A 20,000-nucleotide genomic window follows, 5' to 3' on the forward strand; every position below is an offset into this window, starting at 1 on the left:
ATCTCGGTCTAGTCTCGGTCTAGACCCCTCAATGTCTCGGTCTAGTCTCGGTCTCGACCCCTCAATGTCTCGGGTCTAGTCTCCCCCCAATGTCTCGGTCTGGTCTCGGTCTCGACCCCTCAATGTCTTGGTCTAGTCCCTCAGTCTCGGTCCCCTCAGTCTCGGTCTCGGTCCCCCTCAATGTCTCGGTCTAGTCTCGGTCTCGACCCCTCAATGTCTCGGGTCTAGTCTTGGTCTCGACCCCTCAATGTCTCGGTCTAGTCTCCCTCCTCAATGTCGGTCTAGTCTCGGTCTAGACCCCTCAATGTCTCGGTCTAGTCTGGTCCCCCCTCAATGTCTCGGTCTAGTCTCGGTCCTAACCCTCAATGTCTCCCGTCTGGTCTCGGTCCCCTCAATGTCCGGTCAGTCTCGGTCTCGACCCTCAATGTCGGTCTGGTCCCTGGGCCCTCAATGTCTCGTTCTAGTCCCTCAATGTCTCGGTCTGGTCCCTCAATGTCTCAATCTGGTCTGGGTCTGGTCCCTCAATGTCTCGGTCTGGTCTTGGTCCCCCTCAATGTCTCGGTTCTAGTCCCTCAGTCCTGGGTCTGGTCCTCAATGTCTCTATGCCCTCAATGTCTTGGTCTGGTCTCGGTCTCGACCCCTCAATGTCTCGGTCTGGTCTGTCTCGCCCTCAGTCTCGGTCTAGACCCTCAATGTCTCGGTCTTCTCGGTCTCCCCAATCTCGGTCTGGTCTGGGTCCCCCTCAATGTCTCCGTCTAGTCTCAATGTCTCGGTCTGGTCTTGGTCTCGACCCCTCAATGTCTCGGTCTGGTCCCTCGGTCTCGACCCCTCAATGTCTCGGTCTAGACCCCTCAATGTCCCGGTCTGGTCCCGGTCCCAATGTCTCGGTCTGGTCTCGGTCCTCGACCCCTCAATGTCTCGGTCTGGTCTCGGTCTCGACCCTCAGTATGTCTCGTCTAGTCTCGACCCCTCAATGTCTCGGTCTGATCCCCTGGGGTCTCGACCCTCAATGTCTCGGTCTGGTCTCGGTCTCGACCCCTCAATGTCTCGGTCTAGTCTCTCAGGGCCTCGGTCTCGACCCCTCAATGTCTCGGTCTAGTCTCGGTCTCGACCCCTCAATGTCTCTAGTCTGGGTCTAGTCCTCTCAATGTCTCGGTCTAGTCCTCTCAATGTCTGGGTCTAGTCCCTCAATGTCTCGGTCTGGTCTCAATGTCTCGGGGTCTCGACCCCTCAATGTCTCGTTCTAGTCTCGGTCTCGGCCCCCTCAATGTCTCGGTCTAGTCTCGGTCTAGACCCCTCAATGTCTCGTTCTAGTCTCGGTCTCGACCCCTCAATGTCTCGGTCTAGTCTCGGTCTCGACCCCTCAATGTCTCGGTCTAGTCTCGGTCTCGACCCCTCAATGTCTTGTTCTAGACCCCTCAATGTCTCGGTCTAGTCTCGGTCTCGACCCCTCAATGTCTCGGTCTAGTCTCGGTCTAGACCCCTCAATGTCTCGGTCTAGTCTCGGTCTCGACCCCCCAATGTCTCGGTCTAGTCTCGGTCTCGACCCTTCAATGTCTCGGTCTAGTCTCGGTCTCGACCCCTCAATGTCTCGGTCTAGTCTCGGTCTCGACCCCTCAATGTCTCGGTCTAGTCCTCTCAATGTCTCGGTCTAGTCCTCTCAATGTCTCGGTCTAGTCCCCTCAATGTCTCGGTCTAGTCTCGGTCTCGACCCCTCAATGTCTCGTTCTAGTCTCGGTCTCGACCCCTCAATGTCTCGGTCTAGTCTCGGTCTAGACCCCTCAATGTCTCGTTCTAGTCTCGGTCTCGACCCCTCAATGTCTCGGTCTAGTCTCGGTCTCGACCCCTCAATGTCTCGGTCTAGTCTCGGTCTCGACCCCTCAATGTCTTGTTCTAGACCCCCTCAATGTCTCGGTCTAGTCTCGGTCTCGACCCCTCAATGTCTCGGGTCTAGTCTCGGTCTAGACCCCTCAATGTCCTCTCGGTCTAGTCTCGGGTCTCGACCCCTCAATGTCTCGGTCTAGTCTCGGTCTCGACCCCCTCAATGTCTTGTTCTAGACCCCTCAATGTCTCGGTCTAGTCTCGGTCTCGACCCCTCAATGTCTCGGTCTAGTCTCGGTCTCGACCCCTCAATGTCTCGGTCTAGTCTCGGTCTCGACCCCCAATGTCTCGGTCTAGTCTCGGTCTCGACCCCTCAATGTCTTGTTCTAGACCCCTCAATGTCTCGGTCTAGTCTCGGTCTCGACACCTCAATGTCTCGGTCTAGACCCCTCAATGTCTCGTTCTAGACCCCTCAACGTCTCGGTCTAGTCCCCTCAATGTCTCGGTCTCGACCCCTCAATGTCTCGGTCTAGTCTCGGTCTCGACCCCTCAATGTCTCGGTCTAGACCCCTCAATGTCTCGGTCTAGTCTCGGTCTAGACCCCTCAATGTCTCGGTCTAGACCCCTCAGCGTCTCGGGTCTAGTCCCTCAATGTCTCGGGCTAGTCTCAGTCTCAACCCCTCAACGTCTCGGTCTAGTCCCCTCAATGTCTTGGTCTAGTCTCGGTCTCGACCCCTCAATGTCTCGGTCTAGTCTCTGTCTCGACCCCTCAATGTCTCGGTCTAGTCTCGGTCTCGACCCCTCAATGTCTCGGTCTAGACCCCTCAATGTCTCGGTCTAGACCCCTCAATGTCTCGGTCTAGAACCCTCAATGTCTCGTTCTAGACCCCTCAACGTCTCGGTCTAGTCCCCTCAATGTCTTGGTCTAGTCTCGGTCTCGACCCCTCAATGTCTCGGTCTAGTCTCGGTCTCGACCCCTCAATGTCTCGGTCTAGTCTCGGTCTCGACCCCTCAATGTCTCGGTCTAGTCTCGGTCTCGACCCCTCAATGTCTCGTTCTAGACCCCTCAATGTCTAGGTCTAGTCTCGGTCTCGACCCCTCAATGTCTCGGTCTAGACCGCTCAATGTCTCGTTCTAGACCCCTCAACGTCTCGGTCTAGTCCCCTCAATGTCTCGGTCTAGTCTCGGTCTCGACCCCTCAATGTCTCGGTCTAGTCTCGGTCTCGACCCCTCAATGTCTCGGTCTAGACCCCTCAATGTCTCGGTCTAGTCTCGGTCTAGACCCCTCAATGTCTCGGTCTAGACCCCTCAACGTCTCGGTCTAGTCCCCTCAATGTCTCGGTCTAGTCTCGGTCTCGACCCCTCAATGTCTCGGTCTAGTCTCGGTCTCGACCCCTCAATGTCTCGGGTCTATACCCCCTCAATGTCTCGTTCTAGACCCCTCAACGTCTCGGTCTAGTCCCCTCAATGTCTCGGTCTAGTCTCGGTCTAGACCCCTCAATGTCTCGGTCTAGTCTCGGTCTCGACCCCTCAATGTCTCGGTCTAGTCTCGGTCTCGACCCCTCAATGTCTCGTTCTAGACCCCTCAATGTCTCGGTCTAGTCTCGGTCTAGACCCCTCAATGTCTCGGTCTAGTCTCGGTCTCGACCCCTCAATGTCTCGGTCTAGTCTCGGTCTAGACCCCTCAATGTCTCGGTCTAGTCTCGGTCTCGACCCCTCAATGTCTTGTTCTAGACCCCTCAATGTCTCGGTCTAGTCTCGGTCTCGACCCCTCAATGTCTCGGTCTAGACCCCTCAATGTCTCGTTCTAGACCCCTCAACGTCTCGGTCTAGTCCCCTCAATGTCTCGGTCTAGTCTCGGTCTCGACCCCTCAATGTCTCGGTCTAGTCTCGGTCTCGACCCCTCAATGTCTCGGTCTAGACCCCTCAATGTCTCGGTCTAGTCTCGGTCTAGACCCCTCAATGTCTCGTTCTAGACCCCTCAACGTCTCGGTCTAGTCACCTCAATGTCTTGGTCTAGTCTCGGTCTCGACCCCTCAATGTCTCGGTCTAGTCTCGGTCTCGACCCCTCAATGTCTCGGTCTAGTCTCGGTCTCGACCCCTCAATGTCTCGGTCTAGTCTCGGTCTAGACCCCTCAATGTCTCGGTCTAGACCCCTCAACGTCTCGGTCTAGTCCCCTCAATGTCTCGGGCTAGTCTCAGTCTCAACCCCTCAACGTCTCGGTCTAGTCCCCTCAATGTCTTGGTCTAGTCTCGGTCTCGACCCCTCAATGTCTCGGTCTAGTCTCGGTCTCGACCCTCAATGTCTCGGTCTAGTCTCGGTCTCGACCCCTCAATGTCTCGGTCTAGTCTCGGTCTCGACCCCTCAATGTCTCGGTCTAGACCCCTCAATGTCTCGGTCTAGAACCCTCAACGTCTCGGTCTAGTCCCCTCAATGTCTTGGTCTAGTCTCGGTCTCGACCCCTCAATGTCTCGGTCTAGTCTCGGTCTCGACCCCTCAATGTCTCGGTCTAGTCTCGGTCTCGACCCCTCAATGTCTCGTTCTAGACCCCTCAATGTCTCGGTCTAGTCTCGGTCTCGACCCCTCAATGTCTCGGTCTAGACCGCTCAATGTCTCGTTCTAGACCCCTCAACGTCTCGGTCTAGTCCCCTCAATGTCTCGGTCTAGTCTCGGTCTCGACTCCTCAATGTCTCGGTCTAGTCTCGGTCTCGACCCCTCAATGTCTCGGTCTAGACCCCTCAATGTCTCGTCTAGTCTCGGTCTAGACCCCTCAACGTCTAGGTCTAGTCCCCTCAATGTCTCGGTCTAGTCCCCTCAATGTCTCGGTCTAGTCTCGGTCTCGACCCCTCAATGTCTCGGTCTAGTCTCGGTCTCGACCCCTCAATGTCTCGGTCTATACCCCTCAATGTCTCGTTCTAGACCCCTCAACGTCTCGGTCTAGTCCCCTCAATGTCTCGGTCTAGTCTCGGTCTAGACCCCTCAATGTCTCGGTCTAGTCTCTGTCTCGACCCCTCAATGTCTCGGTCTAGTCTCGGTCTCGACCCCTCAATGTCTCGTTCTAGACCCCTCAATGTCTCGGTCTAGTCTCGGTCTAGACCCCTCAATGTCTCGGTCTAGTCTCGGTCTCGACCCCTCAATGTCTCGGTCTCGACCCCTCAATGTCTCGGTCTCGACCCCTCAATGTCTCGGTCTCGACCCCTCAATGACTCGGTCTCGACCCCTCAATGTCTCGGCCTAGTCTCGTTCTAGACCTCTCAATGTCTCCGTCTAGTCTCGGTCTAGACCCCTCAATGTCTCGGTCTAGTCTCGGTCTCGACCCCTCAATGTCTCGGTCTAGTCTCGGTCTCGACCCCTCAATGTCTCGGTCTAGACCCCTCAATGTCTCGGTCTAGTCTTGGTCTAGACCCCTCAATGTCTCGGTCTCGACCCCTCAATGTCTCGGTCTAGTCTCGGTCTAGACCCCTCAATGTCTCGTTCTAGACCCCTCAACGTCTCAGTCTCAACTCCAGACCACCAGAGACGATTATGTTTTACGGTTATACAGATGAGACCCAGTTATACAGTATGTTCCGGCTTCACTTTGGAGAGGTCTTTGCACAATAATGCACCTCTCTTGCGCTGTAATCTCTTTTTTTCGCTGCAAATAAAGTTCAATTCAATTTTATTTATCAAAATAACAAGAGTTAGACCACACTCTATAATTTACAGAGACTCAACAATTCTAGTTATTCCCCCAAGAGCATGCATTTAGTGCAACAGAAATAGCAGTTGTAGTAGTTCATGGCATAGCAGGACGTAGCGGAGCATAGCAGGACATAGCAGGACGTAACAGGACGTAGCAGAGCATAGCAGGACTTAGCAGAGCATAGCAGGACAGCAGGGCATGGCAGGAGCATAGCAGGGCGTAGGCAGAGCATGGCAGGACATAGCAGGCATAGCAGGGGGACGTAGCAGGACAGGACGTGGCAGGGCGTGGCAGCATAGCAGGACATAGCAGAGCATGGCAAAGGCAGAGCATGGCAGGGCGTGGCAGGCATGGCAGGGCGTGGCAGGCATGGCAGGACGTGGCAGGACGCATAGCAGGACATGGCAGGGCATGGCGGGCATGGCGTGGCAGAGCATGGCAGGGGCGTGGCAGGCATAGCAGGACATGGCAGAGCATAGCAGGGCGTAGCAGGACGCAGCAGGCGTGGCAGGACATGGCAGGGCGGGGCGTGGCAGACATAGCAGGGCGTGGCAGGACATAGCATGGCAGGGCGTGGCAGGACATAGCAGGGCGTGAGCATAGTAGGGCATGGCAGGGCGTGAGCAGAGCATAGCAGGACATAGCAGGATGTAGCAGTAGCAGAGCATAGCAGGACATAACAGAAGGACATAACAGAGCATAGCAGGACGTAGCAGAGCATAGCAGGGTAGCGGCATAGCAGGACATAGCAGGGGCGTAGCAGGACATGGCAGGCATAGCAGGAAGTATAGCAGGGCGTAGCAGGACATAGCAGGGCGTAGCAGGTTAGCAGGCATGGCAGGATGTATAGCAGGACATAGCAGGGGCGTGGCAAACATAGCAGGAGCGTGTTGCGGAGCAAAGCATAGCAGGGCGTGTAGCAGGACATAGCAGGGCGTAGCAGGACATGATCTGTGCAGGGCGTGGGGCATAGCAGGGCGTGTGATGACATAGCAGGACACACGAAGGATGACATTAGCAGGATTATTGTAGTGTCTTATGTTTGTGCAGGACGTGAATGACCAAATATTAAGTGTTTATTTTTCTTTCAAGGAGGTGTGTAAGACCACATGGCAGGACATAACAGGCCCTAAAATGCAGGACTGTGATTATCTGACATAATCTCTGCAAAATGACAGTTATCTGTGATTATTTTATAATCAGGCATGACAGTTATCTGTGATTATCTGTAATATAATCTATTTTCTCCTAAAATGACATTATCAGGATTATCTGCGTAACATGACAGTTATGCATTATCTGGAATATAATCTAAAATGACATGATTATCTGTGATTATCTGTAATATAATCTCTGTTTTCTTCCTAAAATGACAGTTATCTGTGATTATCTGTAATATAATCTCTGTTTTCTTCCTAAAATGACAGTTATCTGTGATTATCTGTAATATAATCTCTGTTTTCTCCCTAAAATGACAGTTATCTGTGATTATCTGTAATATAATCTCTGTTTTCTCCCTAAAATGACAGTTAATCTGTTATCTGTAATATAATCTGTTTTCTCTGTAATGACAGTTATCTGTGATTATCTGTAATATAATCTCTGTTTTCTCCCTAAAATGACAGTTATCTGTGATTATCTGTAATATAATCTGTTTTCTCCCTAAATGACAGTTATCTGTGATTATCTGTAATATAATCTCTGTTTTCTCCCTAAAATGACAGTTATCTGTGATTATCTGTATATAATCTCTTTTCTCCTAAAATGACAGTTATCTGTGATTATCTGTACTATAATCTCTGTTTCTCCCTAAAATGACAGTTATCTGTGATTATCTGTAATATAATCTCTGTTTTCCCTAAAATGACAGTTATCTGTGATTATCTGTACTATAATCTCTGTTTTCTCCCTAAAATGACAGTTATCTGTGATTATCTGTAATATAATCTCTGTTTTCTCCTAAAATGACAGTTATCTGTGATTATCTGTAATATAATCTCTGTTTTCTCCCTAAAATGACAGTTATCTGTGATTATCTGACATAATCCTGTTTTCTCCCTAAAATGACAGGACATGCAGATTATCTGTAATATAATCTCTGTTTTCTCCCTAAAATGACAGTTATCTGTGATTATGACATAATCAGGACACCCCTAAAATGACAGTTATCTGTGATTATCTGTTTTTAAATGACAGTTATCTGTTGGTTTCTTCAAATTATGAACTGCTTGATTATCTGTAGTATCTTATGTTTTCTCCCTAAAATATTATTGATTATCTGTAATATAATGACCAAATAAATAAGTTATCTGTTTATTTTTAATTAATCAAATGACAGTTATCTGGTTATCTGTAATATAATCTCTGTTTTCTCCCTAAAATGACATTTCCCTGTGATTATCTGTTTATAATCTGTTTTGGATGAATATTATCTGTGATTATCTGTAATATAATCTCTGTTTTCTCCCTAAAATGACAGTTATCTGTGATTATCTGTAATATAATCTCTGTTTTCTCCCTAAAATGACAGTTATCTGTGATTATTTGTAATATAATCTCTGTTTTCTCCCTAAAATGACAGTTATCTGTGATTATCTGTAATATAATCTATTTTCTCCCTAAAATGACAGTTATCTGTGATTATCTGTAATATAATCTCTGTTTTCTCCCTAACATGACAGTTATGTGATTATCTGTAATATAATCTCTGTTTTCTCCCTAAAATGACAGTTATCTGTGATTATCTGTAATATAATCTCTGTTTTCTTCCTAAAATGACAGTTATCTGTGATTATCTGTAATATAATCTCTGTTTTCTTCCTAAAATGACAGTTATCTGTGATTATCTGTAATATAATCTCTGTTTTCTCCCTAAAATGACAGTTATCTGTGATTATCTGTACTATAATCTCTGTTTTCTCCCTAACATGACAGTTATGTGATTATCTGTAATATAATCTGTTTTCTCCCTAAAATGACAGTTATCTGTGATTATCTGTAATATAATCTCTGTTTTCTCCCTAAAATGACAGTTATCTGTGATTATCTGTACTATAATCTGTTTTCTCCCTAACATGACAGTTATGTGATTATCTGTAATATAATCTCTGTTTTCTCCCTAAAATGACAGTTATCTGTGATTATCTGTAATATAATCTCTGTTTTCTCCCTAAAATGACAGTTATCTGTGATTATCTGTACTATAATCTCTGTTTTCTCCCTAAAATGACAGTTATCTGTGATTATCTGTAATATAATCTCTGTTTTCTTCCTAAAATGACAGTTATCTGTGATTATCTGTAATATAATCTCTGTTTTCTCCCTAAAATGACAGTTATCTGTAATTATCTGTAATATAATCTCTGTTTTCTCCCTAAAATGACAGTTATCTGTGATTATCTGTACTATAATCTCTGTTTTCTCCCTAAAATGACAGTTATCTGTGATTATCTGTACTATAATCTCTGTTTTCTCCCTAACATGACAGTTATGTGATTATCTGTAATATAATCTGTTTTCTCCCTAAAATGACAGTTATCTGTGATTATCTGTAATATAATCTCTGTTTTCTCCCTAAAATGACAGTTATCTGTGATTATCTGTACTATAATCTCTGTTTTCTCCCTAAAATGACAGTTATCTGTGATTATCTGTACTATAATCTCTGTTTTCTCCCTAAAATGACAGTTATCTGTGATTATCTGTACTATAATCTCTGTTTTCTCCCTAAAATGACAGTTATCTGTGATTATCTGTAATATAATCTCTGTTTTCTCCCTAACATGACAGTTATCTGTGATTATCTGTAATATAATCTCTGTTTTCTCCCTAAAATGACAGTTATCTGTGATTATCTGTAATATAATCTCTGTTTTCTCCCTAAAATGACAGTTATCTGTGATTATCTGTACTATAATCTCTGTTTTCTCCCTAAAATGACAGTTATCTGTGATTATCTGTAATATAATCTGTTTTCTCCCTAAAATGACAGTTATCTGTGATTATCTGTACTATAATCTCTGTTTTCTCCCTAAAATGACAGTTATCTGTGATTATCTGTACTATAATCTCTGTTTTCTCCCTAAAATGACAGTTATCTGTGATTATCTGTAATATAATCTCTGTTTTCTCCCTAACATGACAGTTATCTGTGATTATCTGTAATATAATCTCTGTTTTCTCCCTAAAATGACAGTTATCTGTGATTATCTGTAATATAATCTCTGTTTTCTCCCTAAAATGACAGTTATCTGTGATTATCTGTACTATAATCTCTGTTTTCTCCCTAAAATGACAGTTATCTGTGATTATCTGTAATATAATCTGTTTTTTCCCTAAAATGACAGTTATCTGTGATTATCTGTACTATAATCTCTGTTTTCTCCCTAAAATGACAGTTATCTGTGATTATCTGTAATATAATCTCTGTTTTCTTCCTAAAATGACAGTTATCTGTGATTATCTGTAATATAATCTCTGTTTTCTCCCCCTAAAATGACAGTTATCTGTGATTATCTGTAATATAATCTCTGTTTTCTTCCTAAAATGACAGTTATCTGTGATTATCTGTAATATAATCTCTGTTTTCTCCCTAAAATGACAGTTATCTGTGATTATCTGTAATATAATCTCTGTTTTCTCCCTAAAATGACAGTTATCTGTGATTATCTGTACTATAATCTCTGTTTTCTCCCTAAAATGACAGTTATCTGTGATTATCTGTACTATAATCTCTGTTTTCTCCCTAAAATGACAGTTATCTGTGATTATCTGTAATATAATCTCTGTTTTCTCCCTAACATGACAGTTATCTGTGATTATCTGTAATATAATCTCTGTTTTCTCCCTAAAATGACAGTTATCTGTGATTATCTGTAATATAATCTCTGTTTTCTCCCTAAAATGACAGTTATCTGTGATTATCTGTACTATAATCTCTGTTTTCTCCCTAAAATGACAGTTATCTGTGATTATCTGTAATATAATCTGTTTTCTCCCTAAAATGACAGTTATCTGTGATTATCTGTACTATAATCTCTGTTTTCTCCCTAAAATGACAGTTATCTGTGATTATCTGTACTATAATCTCTGTTTTCTCCCTAAAATGACAGTTATCTGTGATTATCTGTAATATAATCTCTGTTTTCTCCCTAACATGACAGTTATCTGTGATTATCTGTAATATAATCTCTGTTTTCTCCCTAAAATGACAGTTATCTGTGATTATCTGTAATATAATCTCTGTTTTCTCCCTAAAATGACAGTTATCTGTGATTATCTGTACTATAATCTCTGTTTTCTCCCTAAAATGACAGTTATCTGTGATTATCTGTAATATAATCTGTTTTCTCCCTAAAATGACAGTTATCTGTGATTATCTGTACTATAATCTCTGTTTTCTCCCTAAAATGACAGTTATCTGTGATTATCTGTAATATAATCTCTGTTTTCTTCCTAAAATGACAGTTATCTGTGATTATCTGTAATATAATCTCTGTTTTCTCCCTAAAATGACAGTTATCTGTGATTATCTGTAATATAATCTCTGTTTTCTTCCTAAAATGACAGTTATCTGTGATTATCTGTAATATAATCTCTGTTTTCTCCCTAAAATGACAGTTATCTGTGATTATCTGTAATATAATCTCTGTTTTCTTCCTAAAATGACAGTTATCTGTGATTATCTGTACTATAATCTCTGTTTTCTCCCTAACATGACAGTTATGTGATTATCTGTAATATAATCTGTTTTCTCCCTAAAATGACAGTTATCTGTGATTATCTGTACTATAATCTCTGTTTTCTCCCTAACATGACAGTTATGTGATTATCTGTAATATAATCTGTTTTCTCCCTAAAATGACAGTTATCTGTGATTATCTGTAATATAATCTCTGTTTTCTCCCTAAAATGACAGTTATCTGTGATTAGCTGTACTATAATCTCTGTTTTCTCCCTAAAATGACAGTTATCTGTGATTATCTGTAATATAATCTCTGTTTTCTCCCTAAAATGACAGTTATCTGTGATTATCTGTAATATAATCTCTGTTTTCTCCCTAAAATGACAGGTATCTGTGATTATCTGTAATATAATCTCTGTTTTCTCCCTAAAATGACAGTTATCTGTGATTATCTGTAATACAATCTCTGTTTTCTCCCTAAAATGACAGTTATCTGTGATTATCGGTTATAGAATCTTCCTGTTCTCCCTAAAGGCAGCGGGGCAGGACGTGGTTCTGGTTCTGACCTTGTCATAGCCCTCCAGGTCTCGCAGGTTCTTCACCTCGAACAGGTTTCCCTCCACGGAGAACAGAGACACCTGCGAGTCGCTGAGGATGGACGTCGGGATGGACGACAGCTCCAGACAGTTCTCCTCCAGACGGAGGACCTTCAGACGGGGACAGCGGGACACCTCCGCCGACAGCGCCGAGATCTGCACCAACAGGAAGGAAAGAACCGTTGGCCAACGGCAACAAAAAGCACCAAAAACAGCAGCCTAGAAATCTAGACACAACCTAGTGGCAGCAAATGTCAACCTGCAGCCGGGGGAGGTCTAGCAACTCTCCTTTCGTTTGCGTGCTGGAAAATGGACAATGTCATGCAATGTAATGTAATGTAATGTCATGCAATGTAATGTAATGTAATGTAATGTAATGTAATGCCATGTAATGCAAAGTAATGCCAATCATGCCATGCCATGCAATGTAATGTAATGTAATGCCATGCAAAGTAATACCATGCCATGCCATGTAATGCCATGCAATGCAATGTAACGTAATGTAATGCCATGTAATGTAATGTAATATAATGCCATGTAATGTAATGTAATGCCATGCAATGTAATGTAATGCCATGCAATGTAATGTAATGTAATGTAATGCCATGCCATGTAATGTAATGCCATGCCATGCCATGTAATGCCATGCCATGCCATGTAATGCCATATAATGTAATGTAATGCCATGTAATGTAATGCCATGCCGTGCCATGTAATGCCATGCCATGTAATGTAATGCCATATAATGTAATGTAATGCCATGCCATGTAATGCCATGCCATGTAATGTAATGCCATGCCATGTAATGTAATGCCATGCCATGCCATGTAATGCCATGCCATGCCATGTAATGCCATGCCATGCCATGTAATGCCATATAATGTAATGTAATGCCATGTAATGTAATGCCATGCCATGCCATGTAATGCCATGCCATGCCATGTAATGCCATATAATGTAATGTAATGCCATGTAATGTAATGTAATGCCATGTAATGTAATGCCATGCCGTGCCATGTAATGCCATGCCATGTAATGTAATGCCATATAATGTAATGTAATGCCATGCCATGTAATGCCATGCCATGTAATGTAATGCCATATAATGTAATGTAATGCCATGCCATGCCATGTAATGCCATGCCATGTAATGTAATGCCATATAATGTAATGCCATGCCATGTAATGCCATGCCATGTAATGTAATGCCATATAATGTAATGTAATGCCATGTAATGCCATGCCATGTAATGTAATGCCATATAATGTAATGTAATGCCATGCCATGCCATGTAATGCCATGCCATGCCATGTAATGTAATGCCATATAATGTAATGCCATGCCATGTAATGTAATGCCATGCCATGTAATGTAATGTAATATAATGCAATGTAACGTAACGTAACGTAATGCCATGCAATGTAATATAATATAATGCCATGCAATGTAATGTAACGCAATGTAATGTAATGCCATGTAATGTAATGTAATATAATGCCATGCAATGTAATGTAATGTAATGTAATGCCATGCCATGTAATGCAATGTAATGTAATGCCATGCAATGTAATGTAATGCCATATAATGTAATGTAATGCCATGCCATGCCATGCCATGTAATGCCATGCCATGTAATGTAATGCCATATAATGTAATGCCATGCCATGTAATGCCATGCCATGTAATGCCATGCCATGCCATGTAATGCCATATAATGTAATGTAATGCCATGCCATGTAATGCCATGCCATGTAATGCCATGCCATGTAATGCCATGCCATGCCATGTAATGCCATATAATGTAATGTAATGCCATGCCATGTAATGCCATGCCATGCCATGCCATGTAATGCCATATAATGTAATGTAATGCCATGCCATGTAATGTAATGCAATGCAATGTAACGTAATGCCATGCCATGCAATGTAATGTAATATAATGCAATGTAATGTAACGTAACGTAATGTAATGCCATGCAATGTAATATAATATAATGCCATGCAATGTAATGTAACGCAATGTAATGTAATGCCATGTAATGTAATATAATGCCATGCAATGTAATGTAATGTAATGCAATGCCATGCCATGTAATGTAATGCAATGTAATGTAATGCCATGTAATGTAATGTAATATAATGCCATGCCATGTAATGTAATGCAATGTAATGTAATGCCATGCAATGTAATGTAATGTAATGCCGTGCCATGTAATGTAATGTAATATAATGCCATGTAATGTAATGTAATGCCATGCCATGTAATGTAACGCAATGTAATGTAATGCCATGTAATGTAATGTAATATAATGCCATGCCATGTAATGTAATGCCATGCAATGTAATGTAATGCAATGCAACAATTCCGCTTCCAACCTGTAGGGCAGTGTTTCTCAAATGGGGGTACGTGCCCCCCTAGGGGTCCTCTGGAGGACTGCAGGGGGTACGTGAGATATTTAACTACATGTTTAATAGTTATAAGGCTGTTGTCCAGAACATTGTTCCTCTTTATGTAAAAAAAATTTTTTTTCTACCAAAAATTTGACATTTATGTCGCCTTCTTTGGACCTAATCTATCCTTCCTTCCTTCTATTGTCCTTCTACTTTTTAAGTTCGCTTTTTTTTTTTTCTTATGTCACCGTTTTTAAAGTTTTTGATACTATTTTGACCTATTCTTGCCTTCCTTCCTTCTTTCTACCATCTTTTTTGTCTTTTTTACAGTTTTTGTCTCTTTTTCTCATCAGCATTTAAATGTGTTTTCAGGTCCAAGGCTGTAGTTTAGTAAATCTATCGCTGACAGCGCTGTGCTGTTCCTCTTTATAGAGACTTTGTTTTTTTCCTACCAAAAATGATCAGCGCTGGTCAGGGGGTACATGGCTTAAAGAAACAATACAAAAGGGGAACATTATTGAAAAAAGTTTGAGAACACCTGCTGTAGGGGGACCGAAGCGGGAAAAGTTCTCTAGTGTTACTTTAAAAAAGGGAAGATGTCACATTCTTTGTTGCTCTGATTGGTTGGAGCGCTATCCTATTGCGTGCAGAGAGAATTTGAAAGACAACTGTTTATCCCGCCCCTCGAGATTGAGCCCTGACCAATGGGGAGTTCCCCCAGACCCAACATCTGGATGTGGGGCTGGCTAAAACAAGGAGACAAAAAAGCGCTGAAAAAACTTGAAAAAGCAACGAAAGCAACGAAAAAAGAGAGACGAAAAACATCGAAAACAAAAAAAATTGAGAAAAGCTTCCGTTTTGTGGCCTTTTGACATTTTTCTGACTTTAATTAGTATGTTTTTGACCTTTTTGCTGCTATTTTTGATGTTTTATTCTGCTTTTTTTGTGTCATTTTTCACAAAGAGTCCAAACTACTTCTCTATTAATCCAGAAAATAATCGACAGTGTAAAGAACTGTTAGCTGCCCCATCTGTGAGGACCGTGGTACCTGGTTCTGGTTGAGGTTGAGTTCGATGGTCTGCAGCTCCGACACGGCCGCCGGGACGTTCCTGATCTGGTTGCGGGACAGGTCCAGCAGGTCCAGGTGTCTCAGGGTTCCCAGTCCGGGGGGGAACTCCAGGATCTGGTTCCCCGACAGGTTGAGGGTCCGCAGCGCTTTGAGCTGGCCCAGAGTCGGCGGCAGCTGCTGGATCCGGTTCCCGTTCAGACTCAGAGTCTCCAGCTTCTTCAGCTTCCCGATCTCATCGGGGAGACTGGCTGGGACACAAACACAACGCCACGGTAACGTTAAACACAACTCCCTCTCTCTCTTAACTTTCAGATAAGATAGACTTTATTAAAAAGGTCCCATGACATGGTGCTCTTTGGATGCTTTTATATAGACCTTAGTGGTCCCCTAATACTGTATCTGAAGTCTCTTTTATATAGACCTTAGTGGTCCCCTAATACTGTATCTGAAGTCTCTTTATATAGGCCTTAGTGGTCCCCTAATACTGTATCTGAAGTCTCTTTTATATAGACCTTAGTGGTCCCCTAATACTGTATCTGAAGTCTCTTTTATATAGACCTTAGTGGTCCCCTAATACTGTATCTGAAGTCTCTTTTATATAGACCTTAGTGGTCCCCTAATACTGTATCTGAAGTCTCTTTTATATAGACCTTAGTGGTCCCCTAATACTGTATCTGAAGTCTCTTTTATATAGACCTTAGTGGTCCTCTAATACTGTATCTGAAGTCTCTTTTATATAGACCTTAGTGGTCCCCTAATACTGTATCTGAAGTCTCTTTTATATAGACCTTAGTGGTCCCCTAATACTGTATCTGAAGTCTCTTTCCTGAAATTCAGCCTTGGTGCAGAATTACAACCACTAGAGCCAGTCCCACAATGAGCTTTCCTTAGGATGAGCCATTTCTTTCATTCTATAAGAGGATGTTAAAATCTAAAAGTCTGGCCTCTCATGAATCCGTTCTCGTGTCTGGTCTGGTGAGCCGAGCGTCTCGTAGCGCTGCTGGTAAAGAACGAGGAGCGTCAACTGGTAAACACTCACCGAGTCTGTTGGAGTTTAGCGTCAGACTCTTGAGCTGCAGGAAGTTTCCGATGGCGGGAGGAAGGACCTCGATCTTGTTCCCCGACAGATCGACCGTCCGCAGGTTGCTGGTGAGTCTCTGCAGCTCCTCTGGAAACTAACAAACACACACACACACACACATCAGAGCTGGACCACAACAACAGCTGACACAACGAGTAAACAACAAACAGTCCTTCATACCACATATTTAGCATTCATTTTATAATTCATTATTAATAAATTAGAGAGTCCTTTGCAGCGGCACCGGTTCGAATCTGACCTGTGACCCTCTGCTGCGTGACACACATCTTGTGTCTCTCCCTCTCTCTCTCTCCCTACACACACACACACACACACACTCACTCACTCCCTCTCTCTCTCTCTCTCTCTCTCTCCCTCTGATGTAAAAGCCTCCTTCCCTTACTGCATTATACCATTAAATTGTTACCTGCTGAATTTTGTAAAAATATTTGCAGTACAATTAATATAAGAAGACTGCACCTCTTTCCTCTTAAGTCTGTGGGAAACACTGCTTGCATTTAGTGTTTTTAGTGAAAACAGCAGATTATTTCTGCAAATCTGTTTAAATATTTAACGGTAAACACAGTGACATCATGACCTGGACACATTCAAAAACACACCTCTTCAGATTAGCTTTCCACATACACTATTCGTACAGTTCTCAACTGATAGCTACTGGGTTAATTGCTTTTAATATGCTGGCTTTACTGTAAAGTGTCTTTGAGTACCATGTAAAGAGCTATATAAATAAAAAGCATTATTATCATCATGCTGTGTGACGTCATGCTGTGTGACATCATGCTTTGTGACATCATGCTGTGTGTCTAACCTCCTGCAGACCCTTTGCTGTCAGCTGGAACACACCGGTCTTCTGGGAGGTTTCCAGGTGAGACTTCAGGGCGCTGTTCCCCATCTGGACCCCTCTGTCTGTCTCACTATCTACCTGTCTGTCTGTCTGTCTGACTCTCACTGTCTGTCTGTCTGTACTCTGCTGATCTACTGCAGTGAAACTGGACCTAACGTGAAGCTCATCTCAGCGTTCATACCCCAAACCGGAAGTGGTCTGTTATCAGGATCAGCTGGGCTCTAACGAGATCAGCCGGTGAAATCCCTGCAGACATAAACAACAAGCAACAGGCTGGAGGAGCTAACGTTAGCTACATTAGCTTCATTTGTAACGACCATAACAATACTAACAAAACACCCTGAACACTGTTGAGATGTTTAACAAGCTAACACAAACAGCACGCAGTAACTACCATATATATATATATATATATATATATATATATATATATATATATATATATATATATATATATATATATATACTGAAAGTATCTATGACAGGGACTGATGTTTATGGACGGGAATCCAGAGCTAACGTTAGCACAGTAGCGTTAGCCTGCACGTACGCCACAAAAACTGCTCAACAAACCGTAAACTAGCCGTTTTTTTTACTTACATGAAAGCGAACATTTAAAACGGAGCCGTTAGCGTCGGTCCAAATGTTGAAAACACTGTTTTACTAGAACAAAAAGTGTGTAAATGAGAGAGCAGAGACGCCCTGCTTCACTGCTGTGGGACCATAGACCGCAGCTGTGTGAGCCAATCACAGACTGTATATGAGGAGCCAATAGGAACAGCGTAGAGCGTATACGTCATTTCGGTTGGAAAACAGGTTCCAGGCGGTTTACAGCGCCTCTCACTGTGAGAGAGAGTGATCTACACCCAAAAATAATTAAAAATAAATAAAATTGTAAAATATATATATATATATATATATATATATATATATATATATATATATATATATATATATATATATAAATATAAAGGAAACATTAATAATTAAATAAATAATAATTTGTCAATACACATATATGAAAAAAAAAACAAATAATATAATAATAAATAAATATAAATAAAATAAATAAATACAAAAATAATATAAAAAGGAACAAATTTTAAAACACAAATAAAAGAAAGAAATACACTTGGGTGAAACAGTTAAACAAAAGCTCTTAAATTGATTGATAAATAAATAAAAGTTAAAATTTTCGGTTTAATTATTCATATTTTTATAGGTTTGAAAATAAGAAACAAATGAAGAAAATATAAATATAAATAAAAATAACATGAAGAGAAAAAATTCCCTTACATAACAAAGTTGACAAAAAGCTCTTTAAATCATTCATATTCAAAAGTTTTTGTCACTTTCTGAATTTTTTTTTTTTTTTTTTGACTTTTTTGATAGAATAAAAGCATGCCAATAAGCTACACACTCTTGATGTGATTCTCATTTTTTGGCACTTTTTCCAACGTATTTTGTATCTTTTCCCCCTCAATTATTTGACTAAAAAAAGTTTTATCACTTTGCTCAACTCTTTTTAATTAATGATCAATAAAACCTAATTAATATGACATTATATCTACTTTTTGAGATAGAAAAAAAGCAGAAATTATGAATTATTTTGCCTAATTAAGAAGATGAAGAAGATGCTGAGACTGTGACATGTCAAAGGTTGGTCAGGATGCTGTTTTGAAACCATTAAAAAAAATGTTTTACCAATTAATTTTACCTGCAAACAATGTTGTATCTTGATTCAACGTACATGCATGCATCCATGTTATTTTTGCAATTTGGTTGAAAGAAACCCATATTTCTGATATAAAAAAAACTTTGAAAACGGGTCAAATTTGACCCGAGAGAAACACAAGGTTAAAACATACATATATATACATATTCATTTTATACATGAATTCCTCCTAACTGTAGGAGTTGACTGCCGCCAGCAGGGGGCAGTAATGCGACACAACAGCCGCCCTTAAACCTTTAAAGAAGAAGACGAATCACTGCGCGGGTTCAGTTCAGTTGGAGCCGTTGTTGAAATTTGGTAACGGAAATCTAAGTTGTATAAACGGTAAGAAAAAACTCTCAACTGTTATTAAACCGTTTATGGTTCCGTGTTAAGCCTCATATCGGCTAAACGGACTCAGTGTTGCCGTAGAAACGCCACTTTTACTGATAGTTTGGCAGCGCTGCCAAACTGCGTTTAAAACTTGGTCAGTTTAAAGTTATATTGTATTCTGTTTTGACACAGAGATGTATTAGAAAAACACACATCGGGATTATTAGTCTTTATGAAACACTCTTCAGTTCGGCGTATGTAAAGTACAACACAGGTCAACTGTTTTCATGTTTTTGGAATCGTCTTCCTTAACATACGCTACAGTTGTTTTGTAGAAAGGCCACTTTTACTGGTTGTTTTCAGGGGACAGACGTTCTCTCGCTGGCAGCGCTGCCAAACTGCGTTTAAAACTTGGTCAGTTTAAAGTTATATTGTAGTCTGTTTTGACACAGAGATGTATTAGAAGAACACACATCGGGATTATAAGTCTTTATGAAACATTCTTCAGTTCGGCGTATGTAAAGTACAACACAGGTCAACTGTTTTCATGTTATTGGAGTCGTCTTCCTTAACATACGCTAAATCTACAGATGGAGGCCCAGTTGTTTTTTGGTTAACTAAAGTTAACATTGTAAGAGACGATCATTGACAAAAACCTCAGAATACACTGAGTAGGTGTACCCGTATGTGCATGCTTTGTGTCACTTAGGCTTAACTGTATGCAGTTATAAGGGTGTCATAACAGACTAAGGAAATAAAC

General features: G+C 42.0%; 2 protein-coding genes across 2 annotated transcripts in view; one reads left to right on the forward strand and one right to left on the reverse strand.

The window, feature by feature from the left end:
• The window catches only part of lrrc57 (leucine rich repeat containing 57), a 28,005-nt gene extending 10,074 nt beyond the window's left edge, over nucleotides 1–17,931 (reverse strand). The window contains exons 1-5 of the mRNA XM_028566497.1: nucleotides 17,794–17,931; nucleotides 17,158–17,439; nucleotides 16,287–16,422; nucleotides 15,227–15,495; nucleotides 11,757–11,942 (exon numbers count right to left, since the gene is read on the reverse strand). Of these exons, the coding sequence (XP_028422298.1) occupies nucleotides 11,757–11,942; nucleotides 15,227–15,495; nucleotides 16,287–16,422; nucleotides 17,158–17,241 (675 nt within the window). The 5' untranslated portion in view covers nucleotides 17,242–17,439; nucleotides 17,794–17,931. The remainder of the gene's footprint in view (nucleotides 1–11,756; nucleotides 11,943–15,226; nucleotides 15,496–16,286; nucleotides 16,423–17,157; nucleotides 17,440–17,793) is intronic.
• A 1,218-nt stretch (nucleotides 17,932–19,149) lies between these two features.
• The window catches only part of haus2 (HAUS augmin like complex subunit 2), a 10,706-nt gene continuing 9,855 nt past the window's right edge, over nucleotides 19,150–20,000 (forward strand). The window contains exon 1 of the mRNA XM_028564966.1: nucleotides 19,150–19,252. The gene's annotated coding sequence lies outside the window, so the exon portion shown is untranslated. The remainder of the gene's footprint in view (nucleotides 19,253–20,000) is intronic.

This window comes from Perca flavescens, chromosome 20, assembly GCF_004354835.1.
Source record: "Perca flavescens isolate YP-PL-M2 chromosome 20, PFLA_1.0, whole genome shotgun sequence".
Taxonomy (NCBI): domain Eukaryota; kingdom Metazoa; phylum Chordata; class Actinopteri; order Perciformes; family Percidae; genus Perca; species Perca flavescens.